This window comes from Entelurus aequoreus, linkage group LG17 (assembly GCF_033978785.1).
Source record: "Entelurus aequoreus isolate RoL-2023_Sb linkage group LG17, RoL_Eaeq_v1.1, whole genome shotgun sequence".
In the NCBI taxonomy this organism is placed as follows: Eukaryota; Metazoa; Chordata; class Actinopteri; order Syngnathiformes; family Syngnathidae; genus Entelurus; species Entelurus aequoreus.
Genome location: NC_084747.1, coordinates 49,061,058 through 49,081,462, shown reverse-complemented (window position 1 = coordinate 49,081,462; position 20,405 = coordinate 49,061,058). Strand labels below are relative to the sequence as shown.

General features: G+C 39.1%; 1 protein-coding gene across 6 annotated transcripts in view; it reads left to right on the top strand.

Annotated features, from left to right (window-relative positions):
- The window catches only part of bmpr1ba (bone morphogenetic protein receptor, type IBa), a 204,397-nt gene extending 191,976 nt beyond the window's left edge, over nt 1–12,421 (top strand). For 5 of the 6 annotated variants that reach the window (XM_062024286.1, XM_062024284.1, XM_062024285.1 and 2 more), the window contains 7 exons: nt 1,035–1,137; nt 1,206–1,302; nt 1,384–1,522; nt 4,793–4,985; nt 5,068–5,365; nt 9,115–9,505; nt 11,976–12,421. In XM_062024286.1, coding sequence (XP_061880270.1) covers nt 1,035–1,137; nt 1,206–1,302; nt 1,384–1,522; nt 4,793–4,985; nt 5,068–5,365; nt 9,115–9,505; nt 11,976–12,101 — 1,347 coding nt within the window. In that variant the 3' untranslated portion in view covers nt 12,102–12,421. The remainder of the gene's footprint in view (nt 1–1,034; nt 1,138–1,205; nt 1,303–1,383; nt 1,523–4,792; nt 4,986–5,067; nt 5,366–9,114; nt 9,506–11,975) is intronic. The other variant, XM_062024288.1, reaches the window with a different exon arrangement.
- The last annotated feature ends 7,984 nt before the right edge of the window (nt 12,422–20,405 follow it).

Genomic DNA, 20,405 nt, shown 5'->3' with positions numbered 1-20,405 from the left:
TTCATTAAACAAATTGCAAAAGATGTCCAGAATACTGTGGAATTATGAAATGAAAACAGAGCTTTTTGTATAGGATTCTACGGGGTACCATAACTTCCGTTACTCGGACTTCGTCACGCGCATACGTCATCATACCGCGACGTTTCAGCCGGATATTTCCCGGGAAATTTTAAATGTCACTTTATAAGTTAACCCGGCCGTATTGGCATGTGTTGCAATGTTAAGATTTCATCATTGATATATAAACTATCAGACTGCGTGGTCGGTAGTAGTGGCTTTCAGTAGGCCTTTAAGTTGTATGTCCTTTTTGTCAGAGAAAACCCTGTTTTTTTAATGGAAAAAAACACCAAATATGCAATATTTTCCCCCGATGAAAATTTAAAGTGGAATATTTGAGATGATAAAATAATTGGAGCCCTTAAAAAGGTCAATAACTCATAACAACATTGATTTTAATTCATTATTCTTTTTTGAGCAATGACACACACAAAAAAATCCCACTAAAATTATTAGGGGATCCAAAAGGGTCCTGCTCATTAAAGTGTTACAAAAAAAATTATTTTTACCGTTTACTTTTAACACAATCATCTTGAGATCAACTTCAGATCTATCCGTCAATTATAAGTTTTATTGTTGTTTATGTTTTTTGTTGGTTCGTTTTAGGCCCTTCTTTTAAAAAAAAACAACAAAGAATATCTCAAAGTAGAATGTTTAATGTGACGTAATTGGAGCCTTGAATAGGTCAATAATTCATAATGACATTGATTTTGATTCATTATTACTTTTTAAAGAAAGAAACAGCCTGCGTGGCAGCTTTGTGTTATTAGAGTAAACATTGCAACGTGTTCTTGTTATATTTCACCTGTTTGCTCTTTTATACCACTTTTTATGTTTTTTTAAATAATTTTTTTAATCGTATTTTTAGAATGTGCCGTGGGGCCGTTAAAAATGACCCGCGGGCCGCAAATGACCCCCGGGCCGCACTTTGGACATACAATCTCAGCATCATTGGAGTTGTGTTTACTTAACTCCAGGACACCTGGAGCTCGCATCAGAGGAAGTCACTAGAATGTTGCACGGATCAAGATTACTGCAATCAAAACCTTCACCCGACTCTGCCGCCGCTTAAACCTCCTCGTAAGTTCGTCTTCTTTACTGTTTGTCCTCGAATTTTACCGCCAACATTTTTTTTCTCCTTCTTGCAGTTTATGTGGATGGAAAAATCCACCACGTGGCCTTGTTTATCTCAGTCACAGTCTGCAGCATCATACTGGCTGCTATTATTGTCTTCTGCTACTTCAGGTCATGATCACGTCTCAAAGATCCTTGCTTTTTTATTTTGTTAAAGCTTCTGCTCACTATTTGTTTTTCCATTATTTGCAGATACAAGCGCCAGGTGTCCCGCCCTCGCTACACCATCGGCCTGGAGCAGGATGAGACCTTCATTCCTCCTGGAGAGTCCCTGAAGGATTTGATAGAGCAGTCGCAAAGCTCTGGTTCAGGCTCAGGGCTCCCTCTGTTGGTAAGATGCTTGTATTACACCAGTAGCAGAGGCCTTTAAAACTTGCATAAAATGAGTGAATATAGTTATATTTTTTTCTCATAATTGTTCACTTTTAAGGCTAATAATATGTAACTAGTGTGTATGCAAGTTCATGTTTAAAGTCTGCAAGAGTAACTAGCATTAAAAAAACGACATTTTATATGATTAGGTCTGAAATTGTTGAAAAAAAATGTATGCAGTGAAGCGACAAACATGCATTTTTATAATAATTTTCTGTGAGGAACAAAAAGGTAAAAAATTAAGAAAGAAAACTGCTTGCTTAAAAAGTAATATTTGCTAATTTTCTGTCTGATAAGATAATTCTTCTCACTAAGCAGATTTTATGTTAGAGTGTTTTACTTGTTTTAAGGGTTTTGGTCCTAAATGATCTCAGTAAGATATTACAGCTTGTTGCTGAGATTTGATGACCTATATTGAGTAAAACATGCTTGAAACTATGGATGTCTGATAATGGCTTTTTGCCGATATCCGATATTACGATATGGTCAAACTCTTTAATTACCGATACCGATATCAACCGATACCGATATATACAGTCGTGGAAATGACACATTATTATGCCTAATTTGGACAACCAGGTATGGTGAAGACAAGGTCCTTTTTTTTAAATTAATAAAATTAAATAATATAAATAAATTAAAAACATTTTCTTGAATAAAAAAGAAAGTACAACAATATAAAAACAGTTACATAGAAACTAGTAATTAATGAGAATTAGTAAAATTAACTGTTAAGGTTAGTATTATTAGTGGACCAGCAGCACGCACAATCATGTGTGCTTACGGACTGTATCCCTTGCAGACTGTATTGATATATATTGATATATAATGTAGGAACCAGAAATATTAATAACAGAAAGAAACAACCCTTTTGTGTGAATGAGTGTAAATGGGGGGAGGGAGGTTTTTTGGGTTGGTGCACTAATTGTAAGTGTATCTTGTGTTTTTTATGTTGATTTAATAAAAAATAAAAATAAATAAATAAAAACGATACCGATAATTTAAAAAATGATACCGATAATTTCCGATATTACATTTTAAAGCATTTATCGGCCATCTCTACTTGAAACTATTTTTGTCCAAATGTCCAAAACACACCCAGCAATGGTGCACAGGAAGGCGGGGAAGAAGAGGGGAAAAGGCGGCCAAAATGGTCAAAAGTCCCAATTTTGTCCAAAATACCTCCCCGGGTTCCAGTCTCACGAGTCCCGCCGCCGGCCGCACAAGTCCCGGGATGCAAAAAATGTCCAAAACGCACCCAGCAAAGTCCCACGGGAAGTGGGGGAGAAAAGTGAGAAGAGTCTGCAAAAGTCCCCAAAAATGTTCAAAATACCTACCCAGGTTCGAGTCCCACATGGAGTGCCACAAGACAAGTCTTAAGACTTGTGGCACTCGACCCCGGGTGTGATTTTTTAACATTTTATCGACTTTTCTCACTTTTCTCCCCGCCTTCCCGTGGGACTTTGCTGGGTGCGTTTTGGACATTTTTTGCATCCCGGGACTTGTGCGGCCGGCGGCTGGACTCGTTGGTATCGAAATCGGTAATCAAAAGTTGGACACAATCGGAATATCGGATATCGGCAAAAAAGCCATTATCGGACATCTCTAGATATAGTCAAAGACAATAAGACGCACAGGGCGTCGATTATTTTATATTTTAGGTCCCATTTTTAGGAAACTTTGGGCCAGTTGCATATTTTCCTTGTATAACGTTCTAATCCGGGATGTGTTTAATTTGTCTTTAAAATAAAATACAATTTAAAAAAGGATTCTAATGCCTCGGATAAGCGGAAGAAGATGGATGGATTCTAATGCCTTGTTACTTTTTGAGCATTTTTTTTTTTTAAGCAAGCAGTTTTCTTTCTTCATTTTTTACCTTTTTGTACCTCACATAAAATTATTATAAAAATGTATGTTTGTCGCTTCACTGCATACATTTCCTTTCAACCATTTCAGACCTAATCATATAAAATGTATTATCGGAAATTATCGGTATCGTTTTTTTTATTATCGGTATCGTTTTTTTTGTTTTGTTTTTTTTTTTGTTTTTTTTATTAAATCAAGATAAAAAACACAAGATACACTTACAATTAGTGCACCAACCTAAAAAACCTCCCTCCCCCATTTACACTCATTCACACAAAAGGTTTGTTTTTTTCTGTTATTAATATTCTGGTTCCTACATTATATATCAATATATATCAATACAGTCTGCAAGGGATACAGTCCGTAAGCACACATGATTGTGCCTGTTTATGGTCCACTAATAGTACTAACCTTTAACAGTTAATTTTACTCATTTTCATTAATTACTAGTTTCTATGTAACTGTTTTTATATTGTTTTACTTTCTTTTTTATTCAAGAAAATGTTTTTAATTTATTTATCTTATTTTATTTTATTAATTTAAAAAAAAAAGGCCCTTATCTTCACCATACCTGGTTGTCCAAATTACGCATAATAATGTGTTAATTCCACGACTGTATATATCGGTATCGGTTGATATCGGTATCGGTAATTAAATAGTTGGACAATATCGGAATATCGGATATCGGCAAAAAGCCATTATCGGACATCCCTAGTTTCAAGCATCCATCCATCCATCCATCCATCCATCTTCTTCCGCTTATCCGAGGTCGGGTCGCGGGGGCAGCAGCCTAAGCAGGGAAACCCAGACTTCCCTCTCCCCAGCCACTTCGTCCAGCTCTTCCCGGGGGATCCCGAGGCGTTCCCAGGCCAGCCGGGAGACATAGTCTTCCCAACGTGTCCTGGGTATTCCCCGTGGCCTCCTACCGGTCGGACGTGCCCTAAACACCTCCCTAGGGAGGCGTTCGGGTGGCATCCTGACCAGATGCCCGAACCACCTCAACTGGCTCCTCTCGATGTGGAGGAGCAGCGGCTTTACTTTGAGCTCCCCCCGGATGGCAGAGCTTCTCACCCTATCTCTAAGTGAGAGCCCCGCCACCCGGCGGAGTTTCAAGCATCTTTTACTCAATATAGGTCATCAAATCTCAGCAACAAGCTGTAATATCTTACTGAGATCATTTAGGACCAAAACCCTTAAAACAAGTAAAACACTCTAACATAAAATCTGCTTAGTGAGAAGAATTATCTTATCAGATATTTAATCTTACTTAGATTTCAGTTTTTGCAGTGTAAGTTCTGGGTGTTTTTTATGACCATTTTGGGACCAAAGTCTGAACAAATGTAAAACCTGAACTTCCCTTCAGGTCCAGAGGACCATCGCCAAGCAGATCCAGATGGTGAAGCAGATCGGTAAAGGACGGTACGGTGAGGTCTGGATGGGACACTGGCGAGGAGAGAAGGTGGCCGTCAAAGTTTTCTTCACCACCGAAGAGGCCAGCTGGTTCCGAGAGACTGAAATCTATCAGACGGTCCTGATGAGGCACGAGAACATACTCGGTATGCCACGGCACCTTTGGACAGTACCGCGGTTTCCCTAACCGATCAGAACGAGGCAAAAATAACACGTCGTCTTGCTCAGGTTTCATCGCAGCTGACATCAAAGGAACCGGCTCGTGGACTCAGCTCTACCTGATCACCGACTACCACGAGAACGGCTCGCTGTACGACTACCTCAAGTCCACCATGCTGGACAGCAAGGCCATGCTGCGACTGGCCTACTCGTCCGTGTCGGGCCTGTGCCATCTCCACACCGAGATCTTTGGCATGCAGGGCAAGCCCGCCATCGCTCACAGGGACCTGAAGAGCAAGAACATCTTAGTCAAGAGGAACGGCGCCTGCTGCATCGCCGACCTCGGACTGGCTGTCAAGTTCATCAGGTGAGTGTGTTTCGGATTTTTGGTGTCAGAAGTGGGATGATTAACTCTGAGAGTAGCCGGTTTCATATACAATCTTGCTACCAGGTTTTTAAACTCCTTAGCCTGGTTTGAATTCGGGTTGAGGGTACTTGTCCTGGGATGTATTTTGTCAGAAGTGGGATTTTTAACCATGAGATACCTAGATAGTGTGATGAAGTCTTTCACAAGCATCGTTGTGTGATCTTCCCACTAGATATGTTTTAAACTAAATGGATCTTGTTTTAGGTTTTTTTAAGTACTAGTCCTCAGATTCTAGTGTAAGAAGTGGAATAATTGGACATTAAGGCATCCAGTTTAAACTGCCTACCAGGTTTATCAAACCAATGTAATGTGGTTTTAGTTTGGCTATAGCTTATTAGTCCTCACATTTAAGAGCATAATACGTCATCAAGATCTGGCTAACACGGTTTTTAACCAGGTTTGATTTCAGGTTGAAGCTACAATTTCACAAAATGGTGTGGTGTCAGAAGTGGGATTATTATTGGTGAGGCCATTCGAAATGACCCTGGTGATAGACGAGGGATGGGTGAATTATTACTTGTGAGGTGATACATGGTGTCAGAAGTGGGATTATTATTGGTGAGGCCATTCTAAATGACCCTGGTGACAGGTGACCCCTGTGTGATAGACGAGGGATGGGTGAACTATTACTTGTGAGGTGATACCTGGTGTCAGAAGTGGGATTATTATTGGCGAGGCCATTCAAAATGACCCTGGTGACAGGTGACCCCTGTGTGATGGACGAGGGACGGGTGAACTATTACTTTTGAGGTGATACATGGTGTCAGAAGTGGGATCATTAGTTATGAGACCACTTATAAAATACATAGTTCGGTAGTGTTCCACAAATACCATTGTATGTGTGACCAGCATTTCAAAACCAGTTAGTTTGTTTTGAATGTTTCTAGTGTCAGAAGTGTCATTTACCTGTTCCACAACTACTTTTAGTTTGAGGTTATTTATCCTTACATTTAGAGGTTAATTAGTCATCGTGATCTGGCTATCACGTTTTTAACCCGGTTTAAATTCAGATTGAAGCTACAATTTCGCAAGTTTTTCTGGTGTCAGAAGTGGGATCGTTTTTGGTGAGGCCATTTGAAAGGACCCTTGTGGTAGGTGACCCCTGTCTGATAGACGAGGAATGGGTGAACCATTACTTGTGAGGTGATACATGGTGTTAGAAGTGGGATCATTATTGGTGAGGCCATTTGGAAGGACCCTTGTGACAGGTGACACCTGTGTCATAGATGAGGGATGGGTGAACCATTACTTGTGAGGTGATACATGGTGTCAGAAGTGGGATCATTATTGGTGAGGCCATTTGGAAGGACCCTTGTGACAGGTGACACCTGTGTCATAGATGAAGGATGGGTGAACCATTACTTGTGAGGTGATACATGGTGTCAGAAGTGGGATCATTTTTGGTGAGGCCATCTGGAAGGACTCTTGTGACAGGTGACCCCTGTGTGATAGACGAGAAATGGGTGAACCATTACTTGTGAGGTGATACATGGTGTCAGAAGTGGGATCATTTTTGGTGAGGCCATTTATAAAATACATAGCTCAGTAGTGTTCCACAAATACCATTGTATGTGTGACCAGAATTTCAAAACCGGTTAGTTTGTTTTGAATGTTTCTAGTGTCAGAAGTGTCATTTACCTGCACTGTTCCACAACTACTTTTAGGTTGTTTTTTTAAATCAAAAGAATGTGGTTTTAGTTTAGTTTGAGATTATTTATCCTTACATTTAGAGGTTAATTAGTCATCTTGATCTGGCTATCACATTTTTTAACCCGGTTTAAATTCAGGTTGAAGCTACAATTTAACAAAATTTTCTGGTGTCAGAAGTGGGATCATTTTTGGTGAGGTCATTTGGAAGGACCCTTGTGACAGGTGACCCCTGTGTGATAGACGAGGGATGGTTGAACCATTACTTTTGAGGTGATACATTCTGTCAGAAGTGGGATCATTTTTGGTGAGGCCATTTGGAAGGACCCTTGTGACAGGTGACCCCTGTGCGATAGACGAGGGATGGGTGAACCATTACTTGTGAGATGATACATGGTGTCAGAAGTGGGATCATTATTGGTGAGGCCATTTGGAAGGACCCTTGTGACAGGTGACGCCTGTGCGATGGACGAGGGATGGGTGAACCATTACTTGTGAGGTGATACATGGTGTCAGAAGTGGGATCATTTTTGGTGAGGCCATTTGGAAGGACCCTTGTGACAGGTGACACCTTTGTCATAGATGAGGGATGGGTGAACCATTACTTGTGAGGTGATACATGGTGTCAGAAGTGGGATCATTATTGGTGAGGCCATTTGGAAGGACCCTTGTGACAGGTGACCTCTGTGCGATAGACGAGAGATGAGTGAACCATTACTTGTGAGGTGATACATGGTGTCAGAAGTGGGATCATTTTTGGTGAGGCCATTTGGAAGGACCCATGTGACAGGTGACCCCTCTGCGATAGACGAGGGATGGGTGAACCATTACTTGTGAGGTGATACATGGTGTCAGAAGTGGGATCATTTTTGGTGAGGCCATTTGGAAGGACCCTTGTGACAGGTGACTCCTGTCTGATAGACGAGGGATGGGTGAACCATTACTTGTGCGGTGATACATGGTGTCAGAAGTGGGATCATTTCGAAGGACCCTTGTGACATGTGACCCCTGTGTGATAGACGAAAGATGGGTGAACCATTACTTGTGAGGTGATACATGGTGTCAGAAGTGGGATCATATTTGGTGAGGCCATTTGGAAGGACCCTTGTGACAGGTGACCCCTGTGTGATAGACGAGAAATGGGTGAACCATTACTTGTGAGGTGATACATGGTGTCAGAAGTGGGATCATTTTTGGTGAAGTCATTTGGAAGGACCCTTGTGACAGGTGACCCCTGTGCGGTAGACGAGGCATGGGTGAACCATTACTTGTGAGGTGATACATGGTGTCAGAAGTGGGATCATTTTTGGTGAGGCCATTTGGAAGGACCCTTGTGACAGGTGACCCCTGTGCGATAGACGAGGGATGGGTGAACCATTACTTGTGAGGTGATACATGGTGTCAAAAGTGGGATACATTTAGGGGAGGACCTTTGGAAGGACCCTTGTGACAGGTGACCCCTGTGTGATAGACGAGGGATGGGTGAACCATTACTTGTGAAGTGATACATGGTGTCAGAAGTGGGATCATTATTGGTGAGGCTATTTGGAAGAACCCTTGTGACAGGTGACGCCTGTGCGATAGACGAGGGATGGGTGAACCATTACTTGTGAGGTGATGCATGGTGTCAGAAGTGGGATCATTATTTGGTGAGGCCATTTGGAAGGACCCTTTTGACAGGTGACCCCTGTGCGATAGACGAGGGATGGGTGACCCATTACTTGTGACGTGATACATGGTGTCAGAAGTGGGATCATTTTTGGTGAGGCCATTTTGAAAGACCCTTGTGACAGGTGACCCCTGTACGATAGATGGGTGAACCATTACTTGTGAGGTGATACATGGTGTCAGAAGTGGGATTATTTTTGGTGAGGCCATTTGGAAGGACCCTTGTGACAGGTGACCCCTGTCTGATAGACGAGGGATGGGTGAACCATTACTTGTGAGGTGATACATGGTGTCAGAAGTGGGATCATTTTTGGTGAGGCCATTTGGAAGGACCCTTGTGACCTGAATCCTTAACATTTTTGTGTCCACTCCAGCGACACCAATGAGGTGGACATCCCCCCTAACACCAGAGTGGGCACCAAGCGCTACATGCCCCCCGAGGTTCTGGACGAGACCCTGAACAGAAGTCACTTCCAGTCCTACATCATGGCCGACATGTACAGCTTCGGACTCATCCTGTGGGAGATCGCTCGCCGCTGCGTGTCAGGAGGTATCTCGCCACGCTTCCTCCCACAACGCCATTTTTTTTATGACTTGTTTCATCCCCAACATGGCGGCTTTCTCGCACATGAAGGCATCCTGGAGGAGTACCAGCTGCCCTACCACGACCTGGTCCCCACTGACCCCTCATACGAGGACATGAGAGAGGTGGTGTGCATCAAGAAGCTGCGGCCCTCCTTCCCCAACCGATGGACCAGCGATGAGGTGAGAAGGACCGTACAGAAGCGGTTGGTACAAACATGTCGGTGCAGGTCTGGATACAGGTGCAGATATGATAAATAAATTATGGTGTATGATTTTAATGACCTAATCTGGACATTTTTAGGAAAAATGCAGCAAACTGATTGTAATATTTGGGTAATGTTATTTAAATTTACAATAAATTAATATTTAGGTAGGTTTTTTTTTTACACAAATTGACATATTTAGTTAATGTAGCTTTTTTTTTTATATATATAATATTATATTATTAGTATATATAAGGGGTGAGTGTATATGTATATATATATATATATATAAATATATATATACAGTACAGGCCAAAAATTTGGACACACCTCCTCATTCAATGCGTTTTCTTTATTTTCATGACTATTTACATTGCAGATTGTCCCTGAAGGCATCACAACTATGAATGACCACATGTGGAGTTATGTACTTTAACTAAATAATGTGAAATAACCGAAAAACATGTTTTATATTCTAGTTTCTTCCAAATAGCCACCCTTTGCTCTGATTACTGCTTTGCACACTCTTGGCATTCTCTCCATGAGCTTCAAGCACACCTGGTGAAGTGATAACCATTTCAGGTGACTACCTCTTGAAGCTCATAGAGAGAATGCCAGGAGTGAGCAGAGCAGTAATCAGAGCAAAGGGTGGCTATTTTGAAGAAACAGTTATTTCACATTTTTTTGTTAAGTACATAACTCCACATGTGTTTCTTCATAGTTGTGATGCCTTCAGTGACAATCTACAATGTAAATCGTCATTAAAATTAAAAAAAAGCATTATATGAGAAGGTGTGTCCAAACTTTTGGCTTGTACTGTATATTAGTCCCCAACCACCGGGCCACAGCCCGGTACCGGTCCGTGGACCGATTGGTACCGGGCCGCACAATAAATAAAAAAAAATATATATATATATGTTTTTTTTTAATTAAATCAACATAAAAAACACAATATATACATTATATATCAATATAGATCAATACAGTCTGCAGGAATACAGTCCGTAAGCACACATGATTGTATTTCTTTATGGAAAAAAAAATATATATATATATATTTTTTTATTTTTTTAATTCCCCTTCCCCCCGGTCCGTGGGAAAAATTTTCAAGCGTTGACCGGTCCGCAGCTACAAAAAAGTTGGGGACCACCGCTGTATATCATATATTTATTTTTGACATTTTTATTTCTGTAAAAAAATAATTTAATTTGCATTTGATTTGAGTTCAAAATAGATCAAAATAAAACCAAAGTGACCATGTTTGCCTCTGTACCTAAATACTAGAGATACTAATGGCTTTTTTGCAGATATCCGATATTCCGATATTGTCCAACTCTTAATTACCGATTCCGATATCAACCGATACCGATATATACAGTCGTGGAATTAACACATTATTATGCCTAATTTTGTTGTGATGCCCCCGCTGGATGCATTAAACAATGTAACAAGGTTTTCCAAAATAAATCAACTCAAGTTATTTGGAAGAAAACGCCAACATGGCACTGCCATATTTATTATTGAAGTCACAAAGTGCATTATTTTTTTTTAACACGCCTCAAAACAGCAGCTTGGAATTTGGGACAAGCTCTCCCTGAGAGAGCATGAGAAGGTTGAGGTTTTAGGGGGTAGCGGGGTGTATATTGTAGCATCCCGGAAGAGTTAGTGCTGCAAGGGGTTCTGGGTATTTCTTCTGTTGTGTTACGGTGCGGATGTTCTCCCGAAATGTGTTTGTCATTCTTGTTTGGTGTGGGTTCACAGTGTGGCGCATATTTGTAACAGTTGTTTATATGTTCACCCTCAGTGTGACCTGTATGGCTGTTGACCAAGTATGCCTTGCATTCACTCGTGTGTGTGAAAAACCGTAGATATTATGTGACTGGGCCGGCACGCAAAGGCAGTGCCTTTAAGGTTTATTGGCGCTCCGTACTTCTCCCTACGTCCGTGTACACAGCGGCGTTTTAAAAAGTCATACATTTTACTTTTTGAAACCCATACCGATAATTTCCGATATTGCATTTTAAAGCATTTATCGGCCGATAATATCGGCAGTCCGATATTATCGGACATTGCTACTAAATACAGTAACAACATATTACCAACAGTGTAATAAATTGAATACATTGAACAACATTGGAATATACCTTGTTGGTTGTCCATGTTTTACACGGCGTACCTATTGAAGTGGCCTTTGTTCTATCAATAAATAAATAATGATAAATAAATAAATAAATAATAAATAAATAATAAATAATAAATAAATAATAAATAAATAATAAATACATAATAAATAATAAATAAATAATAAATAATAAATAATAAATAAATAATAAATAAATAATAAATAATAATAAATAATAATAATAATAAATAATAAAAAATAATAAATAAATAAATAATACACACATAAATGCATTGCTCACGTGTGTGTGTGTGTGTGTTTGCAGTGTTTGCGACAGATTGGGAAGCTGATGACGGAGTGTTGGGCTCACAATCCCGCCTCTCGCCTCACAGCTTTGCGTGTCAAAAAGACGCTGGCCAAGATGTCGGAATCCCAAGACATCAAGTTGTGATGTTTTTTTTCGGGGGGGGGGGGACGAGGACGTCACGCCGTGCTTTCTGTGAAAGCTAACTTAGCTTGTAGACGAAGAAGAAGAAGAAGATGAAGTGGCGATCAGAAGAAGAATGTTCTTCAAAAGGCCATGCAGCATGAACCCCTTGACCCTTACCCTTGACATGGACCTGGTTAGGGACACGGCCTGACACTATGTGACAGACAAAAGGTATAAACTGTGAGACTTTCTGCAGGATGGTTGCATTTGTGGAGTGTACACATCTCTCTCTGTAAAACCTATTAAAGGTATTTGTTAGACGCTCACGTGGTGTGTCGCCTCTTCCTGCCGCACTTCACAAAAAGAAGGCTGGAAAAAAGATATTTCAAGTCTTCTTTTGACACCATTTTTGATGATTATGGATTACAGTTTGTAAAAACCTTGAAATAAAAATCTCAGAAAATGTGTGGCATGTTATGAGCCCCTGTCATTATATTAGTTTCATCTTGTAAATCTAAACAAAAACTTATTTACAAGGCAGATGACAAAGATTCTTAAACGTTTTAAAACTGTTAACATAAATGTTACATTCTTGAGTAAATTCTACATATATTTGACATATATACACTACCGTTCAAAAGTTTGGGGTCACCCAAACAATTTTGTGGAATAGCCTTCATTTCTAAGAACAAGAATAGACTGTCGAGTTTCAGATGAAAGTTCTCTTTTTCTGGCCATTTTGAGCGTTTAATTGAGCCCACAAATGTGATGCTCCAGAAACTCAATCTGCTCAAAGGAAGGTCAGTCTTGTAGCTTCTGTAACGAGCTAAACTGTTTTCAGATGTGTGAACATGATTGCACAAGGGTTTTCTAATCATTAATTAGCCTTCTGAGCCAATGAGCAAACACATTGTACCATTAGAACACTGGAGTGATAGTTGCTGGAAATGGGCCTCTATACACCCATGTAGATATTGCACCAAAAACCAGACATTTGCAGCTAGAATAGTCATTTACCACATTAGCAATGTATAGAGTGTATTTCTTTAAAGTTAAGACTAGTTTAAAGTTATCTTCATTGAAAAGTACAGTGCTTTTCCTTCAAAAATAAGGACATTTCAATGTGACCCCAAACTTTTGAACGGTAGTGTATATATATATATATATATATATATATATATATATATATATATATATATATATATATATATATATATATATATATATATATATATATATATATATATATATATATATATATATATATATATATATATATATATATATATATATATATATATATATATATATATATATATATATGTGATTCCTATCAATATACATCCATAAACATGGACACATGTGCAATAAGTGCAATATATTTATCTGTACAGTAATCTTTTTATTTACATCTACGGAATGTCGTTCTTATCTGTACTGTAAAGTTGTAATTCGAATGGCAATAAAAGGAAGTCTAAGTCTGGGTTAAATTCAACAGAACAATATATTTATTTATTTTATTCATTTTCAAATGGTATGTTGTTTTTTTAACGCTACGTACCTTTAAAGACTTAACCGTAGGATTTTAATGGCTCTAATTATCATACTAAAAGGAAAACATGCATACCCCAATTACATCCACACATTCAGGAACATTCCTTTCCCCAGAACTGAATTGTCTGTTGATATCCTTGGACAAAGTCATGGAATTTTAGGTCAGGCTGATCAATTAACTACATTTTTTTAGAGATAAAACTTTTTAAATCAGTGAAATTTGACCAGAACACAACACAAGGGTAGAATGTATACTATCCATGTATAGAGAAAATACTTCAGCCAGTGATGTAGTGGAGGGAATACAACCTGTTTGAGCCCACTGCAACAAGCCAGCTATTTTGACTACCACATTCACCCAGTTCTGTGCTTCAGCAGCACAATTCTGGTGCTGTAGTTGTAGGAGATGTCTTAAAACGTCATCAGGAGTCCCTACAAAACCTAAAAAAAGGCATAAAATGCTTTTTTTGGGAAAACTTTTTTTTTACAAAAAAAAATTCAAAAAACGGACTTGTTTGAGCAGCACAATTCTGGTGCTGTAGTTGTAGGAGATGTCTTAAAACGTCATCAGGAGTCCCGACTAAACCCGAAAATGGAAGAAATTAGAAGAAAATGCATATTTTACGGAAAAAAAAATGTTTTGCAAAATGTCGTAAAAAAAATTCAAAAAAACGGACTTGCTTCAGCAGCACAATTCTGGTGCTGTAGTTGTAGGAGATGTCTCAAAACGTCATCAGGAGTCCCGACTAAACACGTAAATGTAAGAAAATGTAAGAAAATGCATTTTTTAAGAAAAACATTTTTTGCTAAAATGTCGTAAGGGAGGACCCTGTCGTAAAAATTCCAAAAAACGGACTTTCTTCAGCAGCACAATTCTGGTGCTGTAGTTGTAGGAGATGTCTTAAAACGTCATCAGGAGTCCCTACAAAACCTAAAAAAAGGCATAAAATGCTTTTTTTGGGAAAACTTTTTTTTTACAAAAAAAAATTCAAAAAACGGACTTGTTTGAGCAGCACAATTCTGGTGCTGTAGTTGTAGGAGATGTCTTAAAACGTCATCAGGAGTCCCGACTAAACCCGAAAATGGAAGAAATTAGAAGAAAATGCATATTTTACGGAAAAAAAATGTTTTGCAAAATGTCGTAAAAAAAATTCAAAAAAACGGACTTGCTTCAGCAGCACAATTCTGGTGCTGTAGTTGTAGGAGATGTCTCAAAACGTCATCAGGAGTCCCGACTAAACACGTAAATGTAAGAAAATGTAAGAAAATGCATTTTTTAAGAAAAACATTTTTTGCTAAAATGTCGTAAGGGAGGACCCTGTCGTAAAAATTCCAAAAAACGGACTTTCTTCAGCAGCACAATTCTGGTGTTGTAGTTGTAGGAGATGTCTCAAAACGTCATCAGGAGTCCCGACTAAACCCTAAAATGGAAGAAATTAGAAGAAAATGCATATTTTACGGAAAAAAAATATTTTGCAAAATGTCGTAAAAAAAATTCAAAAAAACGGACTTGCTTCAGCAGCACAATTCTGGTGCTGTAGTTGTAGGAGATGTCTCAAAACGTCATCAGGCGTCCCGACTAAACCCGTAAATGTAAGAAAATGTAAGAAAATGCATTTTTTAAGAAAAACATTTTTTGCTAAAATGTCGTAAGGGGGGACCCTGTCGTGAAAATTCCAAAAAACGGACTTGCTTCAGCAGCACAATTCTGGTGCTGTAGTTGTAGGAGATGTCTCAAAACGTCATCAGGAGTCCCGACTTAACCCGTAAATGTAAGAAAATGTAAGAAAATGCATTTTTTACGAAAAACATTTTTTGCTAAAATGTAGTAAGGGGGGACCCTGTCGTAAAAATGCCAAAAAACGGACTTGCTTCAGCAGCACAATTCTGGTGCTGTAGTTGTAGGAGATGTCTCAAAACGTCATCAGGAGTCCCGACTAAACTCGTAAATGTAAAAAAATGCATATTTTACGAAAAACATTTTTTGCTAAAATGTCTTAAGGGGGGACCCTGTCGTAAAAATGCCAAAAAACGGACTTGCTTCAGCAGTACAATTCTGGTGCTGTAGTTGTAGGAGATGTCTCAAAACGTCATCAGGAGTCCCTACAAAACCTAAAAATGGCATAAAATGCTTTTTTTGGGAAAACTTTTTATTTACAAAAAAAAATTCAAAAAACAGACTTGCTTCAGCAGCACAATTCTGGTGCTGTAGTTGTAGGAGATGTCTCAAAACGTCATCAGGAGTCCCGACTAAACCCGTAAATGTAAGAAAATGTAAGAAAATGCAATTTTTAAGAAAAACATTTTTTGCTAAAATGTCGTAAGAATTCCAAAAAACGGACTTGCTTCAGCAGCACAATTCTGGTGCTGTAGTTGTAGGAGATGTCTCAAAACGTCATCAGGAGTCCCGACTAAACTCGTAAATGTAAGAAAATGTAAGAAAATGCATTTTTTAAGAAAAACATTTTTTGCTAAAATGTCGTAAGGGGGTACCCTGTCGTAAAAATTCCAAAAAACAGACTTGCTTCAGCAGCACAATTCTGGTGCTGTAGTTGTAGGAGATGTCTTAAAACGTCATCAGGAGTCCCGACAAAACCCGAAAATGGAAGACATTAGAAGAAAATGCATACGTCACGGGGAAAAAAATATTTTGCAAAATGTCGTAAAAAATTTCAAAAAAACGGACTTGCTTCAGCAGCACAATTCTGGTGCTGTAGTTGTAGGAGATGTCTCAAAACGTCATCAGGAGTCCCGACTAAACCCGTAAATGTAAGAAAATGTAAGAAAATGCATTTTTTAAGAAAAACATTTTTTGCTAAAATGTCGTAGGGGGGGACCCTCTCGTAAAAATTCCAAAAAATGGACTTGCTTCAGCAGCACAATTCTGGTGCTGTAGTTGTAGGAGATGTCTCAAAACGTCATCAGGAGTCCCGACTTAACCCGTAAATGTAAGAAAATGTAAGAAAATGCATTTTTTACGAAAAACATTTTTTGCTAAAATGTCGTAAGGGGGGACCCTGTCGTAAAAATGCCAAAAAACGGACTTGCTTCAGCAGCACAATTCTGGTGCTGTAGTTGTAGGAGATGTCTCAAAACGTCATCAGGAGTCCCGACTAAACTCGTAAATGTAAAAAAATGCATATTTTACGAAAAACATTTTTTGCTAAAATGTCTTAAGGGGGGACCCTGTCGTAAAAATGCCAAAAAACTGACTTGCTTCAGCAGTACAATTCTGGTGCTGTAGTTGTAGGAGATGTCTCAAAACGTCATCAGGAGTCCCGACTAAACCCGTAAATGTAAGAAAATGTAAGAAAATGAATTTTTTAAGAAAAACATTTTTTGCTAAAATGTCGTAAGGGGGGACCCTGTCGTAAAAATTCCAAAAAATGGACTTGCTTCAGCAGCACAATTCTGGTGCTGTAGTTGTAGGAGATGTCTCAAAACGTCATCAGGAGTCCCGACTAAATTCGAAAATGGAAGAAATTAGAAGAAAATGCATATTTCACGGAAAAAAAATATTTTGCAAAATGTCGTAAAAAAAATTCAAAAAAACGGACTTGCTTCAGCAGCACAATTCTGGTGCTGTAGTTGTAGGAGATGTCTCAAAACGTCATCAGGAGTCCCGACTAAACCCGTAAATGTAAGAAAATGCATTTTTTAAGAAAAACATTTTTTGTTTAAATGTAGTAAGGGGGGACCCTGTCGTAAAAATGCCAAAAAACGGACTTGCTTCAGCAACACAATTCTGGTGCTGTAGTTGTAGGAGATGTCTCAAAACGTCATCAGGAGTCCCGACTAAACTCGTAAATGTAAAAAAATGCATATTTTACGAAAAACATTTTTTGCTAAAATGTCTTAAGGGGGGACCCTGTCGTAAAAATGCCAAAAAACGGACTTGCTTCAGCAGTACAATTCTGGTGCTGTAGTTGTAGGAGATGTCTCAAAACGTCATCAGGAGTCCCTACAAAACCTAAAAATGGCATAAAATGCTTTTTTTGGGAAAACTTTTTATTTACAAAAAACAATTCAAAAAACAGACTTGCTTCAGCAGCACAATTCTGGTGCTGTAGTTGTAGGAGATGTCTCAAAACGTCATCAGGAGTCCCGACTAAACCCGTAAATGTAAGAAAATGTAAGAAAATGTATTTTTTAAGAACATTTTTTTTTGCTAAAATGTCGTAAGAATTCCAAAAAACGGACTTGCTTCAGCAGCACAATTCTGGTGCTGTAGTTGTAGGAGATGTCTCAAAACGTCATCAGGAGTCCCTACAAAACCTAAAAATGGCATCTCCTGTTCCCACAGTACCTCCGTGTCTCCGCAGTGAGCCGTGCGCCTCACCTGCCGTTCTTCCCCCTGGACTCTGACTGCCTTCCTCGACCTCCGCACTCGGACCTGGACTTCTGGACGCCTCTCTCCTGCCCCCACGGACCTCGCTCGGATCACGAACCTCTTTTGCTTCGCCCCTCTGGACTTCTTTGCTGCAACAACCAACACACACTTACAATAACCTCTGGTAACTTATATTTGGTTAACTTCTACACATAGCCCTGCATCCACACACATAGTAGCATACACACCCGACGTAATCATCAAGCTCAAATAAAACCCGTTGAGCTAGACCTCCTGCTGTCGTACCGTCTCCTTCCCCCTTCGTCTTACGTAACAGTACCGGTACCAAAATGTATTTTGATACTTTTCTAAAAAAAGGGTACCACAAAAAATTGCATTATTAGCTTTATTTGAACAAAACATCTTAGTGTACATGAAACATGTGTTTATTATTGTCATTTAGTCCTCAAATAAAATAGTGAACATACTAGACAACTTGTCTTTTAGTAATAAGTAAACAAACAAAGACTCCTAATTAGTCTGCTGACGTATGCATTAACATATTGTGTCAGTTATACACCTATTATTTTATACACATTATGAGGGACAAACTGCAAAAATTGCTTATTAATCTACTTGTTCATTTGCTGTTAAAATCTGCTTATTTTCTGTTTCAACATTTTCTATCTACACTTTTGTTCAAATGTAATAATCACTCATTCTTCTCTTCTTTGATACTTTACATTAGTTTTGGATGATACCACACATTTAGGTATCGATCTGATACCAAGTAGTTACATGATCATACATTGGTCATTTTCAAAGTCCTCATGTGTCCAGGGACATATTTACTGACTTTATAAACATAATATACATTTACAAAAAAAAGGAAAAAAGATTTTGTGACGATAAAAAATATCGATGTAATCATAGTAGTTTCGACTAGATACGCTCTTGTACTTGGTATCATTACAGTAGATGTCAGGTGTAGATCCACCCATGGCGTTTGTTTACATTGTGACGGCGGTGAGATATTGTATCCTCCTACGGTGTGTAGTGAAGCATGTTTAGGTATTCCTCATCCTCCAGTGATAATGGTACTTGTAAAAAACTTACTTTATTTGTCGCCATGGAGGCCAGGATTAGTGATTTAGAAGTAGCTGAAACACTGTGGATGTGTGTTAGCTGCGAGCTAGTTAGCCATGTCTTAAAGCAGCTCTTCCTGAGGGTGTTTCAGTGTTATAACTTCACCTTTATCTTTACTTTTTACACCAAAATGCGTCCATTCTCCCTTTTCTGTCTACACACTGTGTCTGCTTGTAAGTACTCTGTGTGTGTGTGCTGCCCAACAGCAGTACAACCAGCAATGTCATGATTGACTATTTGCTTGATCAGTAACTTAACAAAGCTCCAAAGTTTTGGTTCACCTCCATCGTAGTTCACTAAGACGGGTCCTCGATTATATTTGTCATTAGGGCCTGGAATCTAGTTCTGCAAGACCTGGGATAGCTGAGTGGTTAACACTGTTGGCCACCAAGCAAGGGGTACTGGGTTCAAATCCCAGTAGGGAGTTAGTGTTTTGTTTCACTATCATTGTGATTTTGTGAGACAGGTTCTCAATTAAATATGTCATTGGGGCCCCAAATCTAGTTTCAAGAAGACCAAGAATAGCTTAGTGGTCAAAGCAGCTAGTGCCCAATCAAATGGGACTGGGTTCAAATCCCAGTCAGATCGTTTGGTGACTAGGAAAGATCCAGTCAGAGAAATTACTCTTTTATATCATAGTTTACTGAGACAGGTTCTCAACTAAATATGTCATTGGGGACGGAAATCTCCTTTCAAGAAGACCACAGATAGCTGAATGGTTAAAGCAGCTAGCTCCCAATCAAAGGGTTCTGGGTTCAAATCCCAGTCAGGTCACTCTGAAGGTAGTAAAGATCTAGTCAGAGAAATAAATCTTTTGTATAATAGTTTAAAGGTTCTCAATTGTATATGTCATTGGGGCCCAAAATCTAGTAACAAAAAGACTAAGGATAGCTGAATGGTTAAACAGCTAGCTCCCAATCATAGGGTTCCGCGTTCAATCCCAGTCAGATCAATGATCTTTGATTTGTGTTTTGTAACATGTATTTAAAACAACAGAGTGCTCCTGTCACAGAAAGGATTTTTGACCTGCATTTTTCCACAGTACAGTGCTCCCGTCAAACAAGATATTTGATTAGTGTTCTGTGACAGGAGCACTCCACTGTATTATCCTGAATCAGATGCACCTGTGTGAGGTCGTTAGCTGCATAAAGACACCTGTCCACCCCATACAATCAGTAAGAGCCAAACATTCAGCATGGCTAAGAGTAAAGAGCTGTCCAAAGACACCAGAGACAAAATGGTACAACTCCACAAGGATGGAAAGGGCTACGGAGAAATTGCCAAGCAGCTTGGTG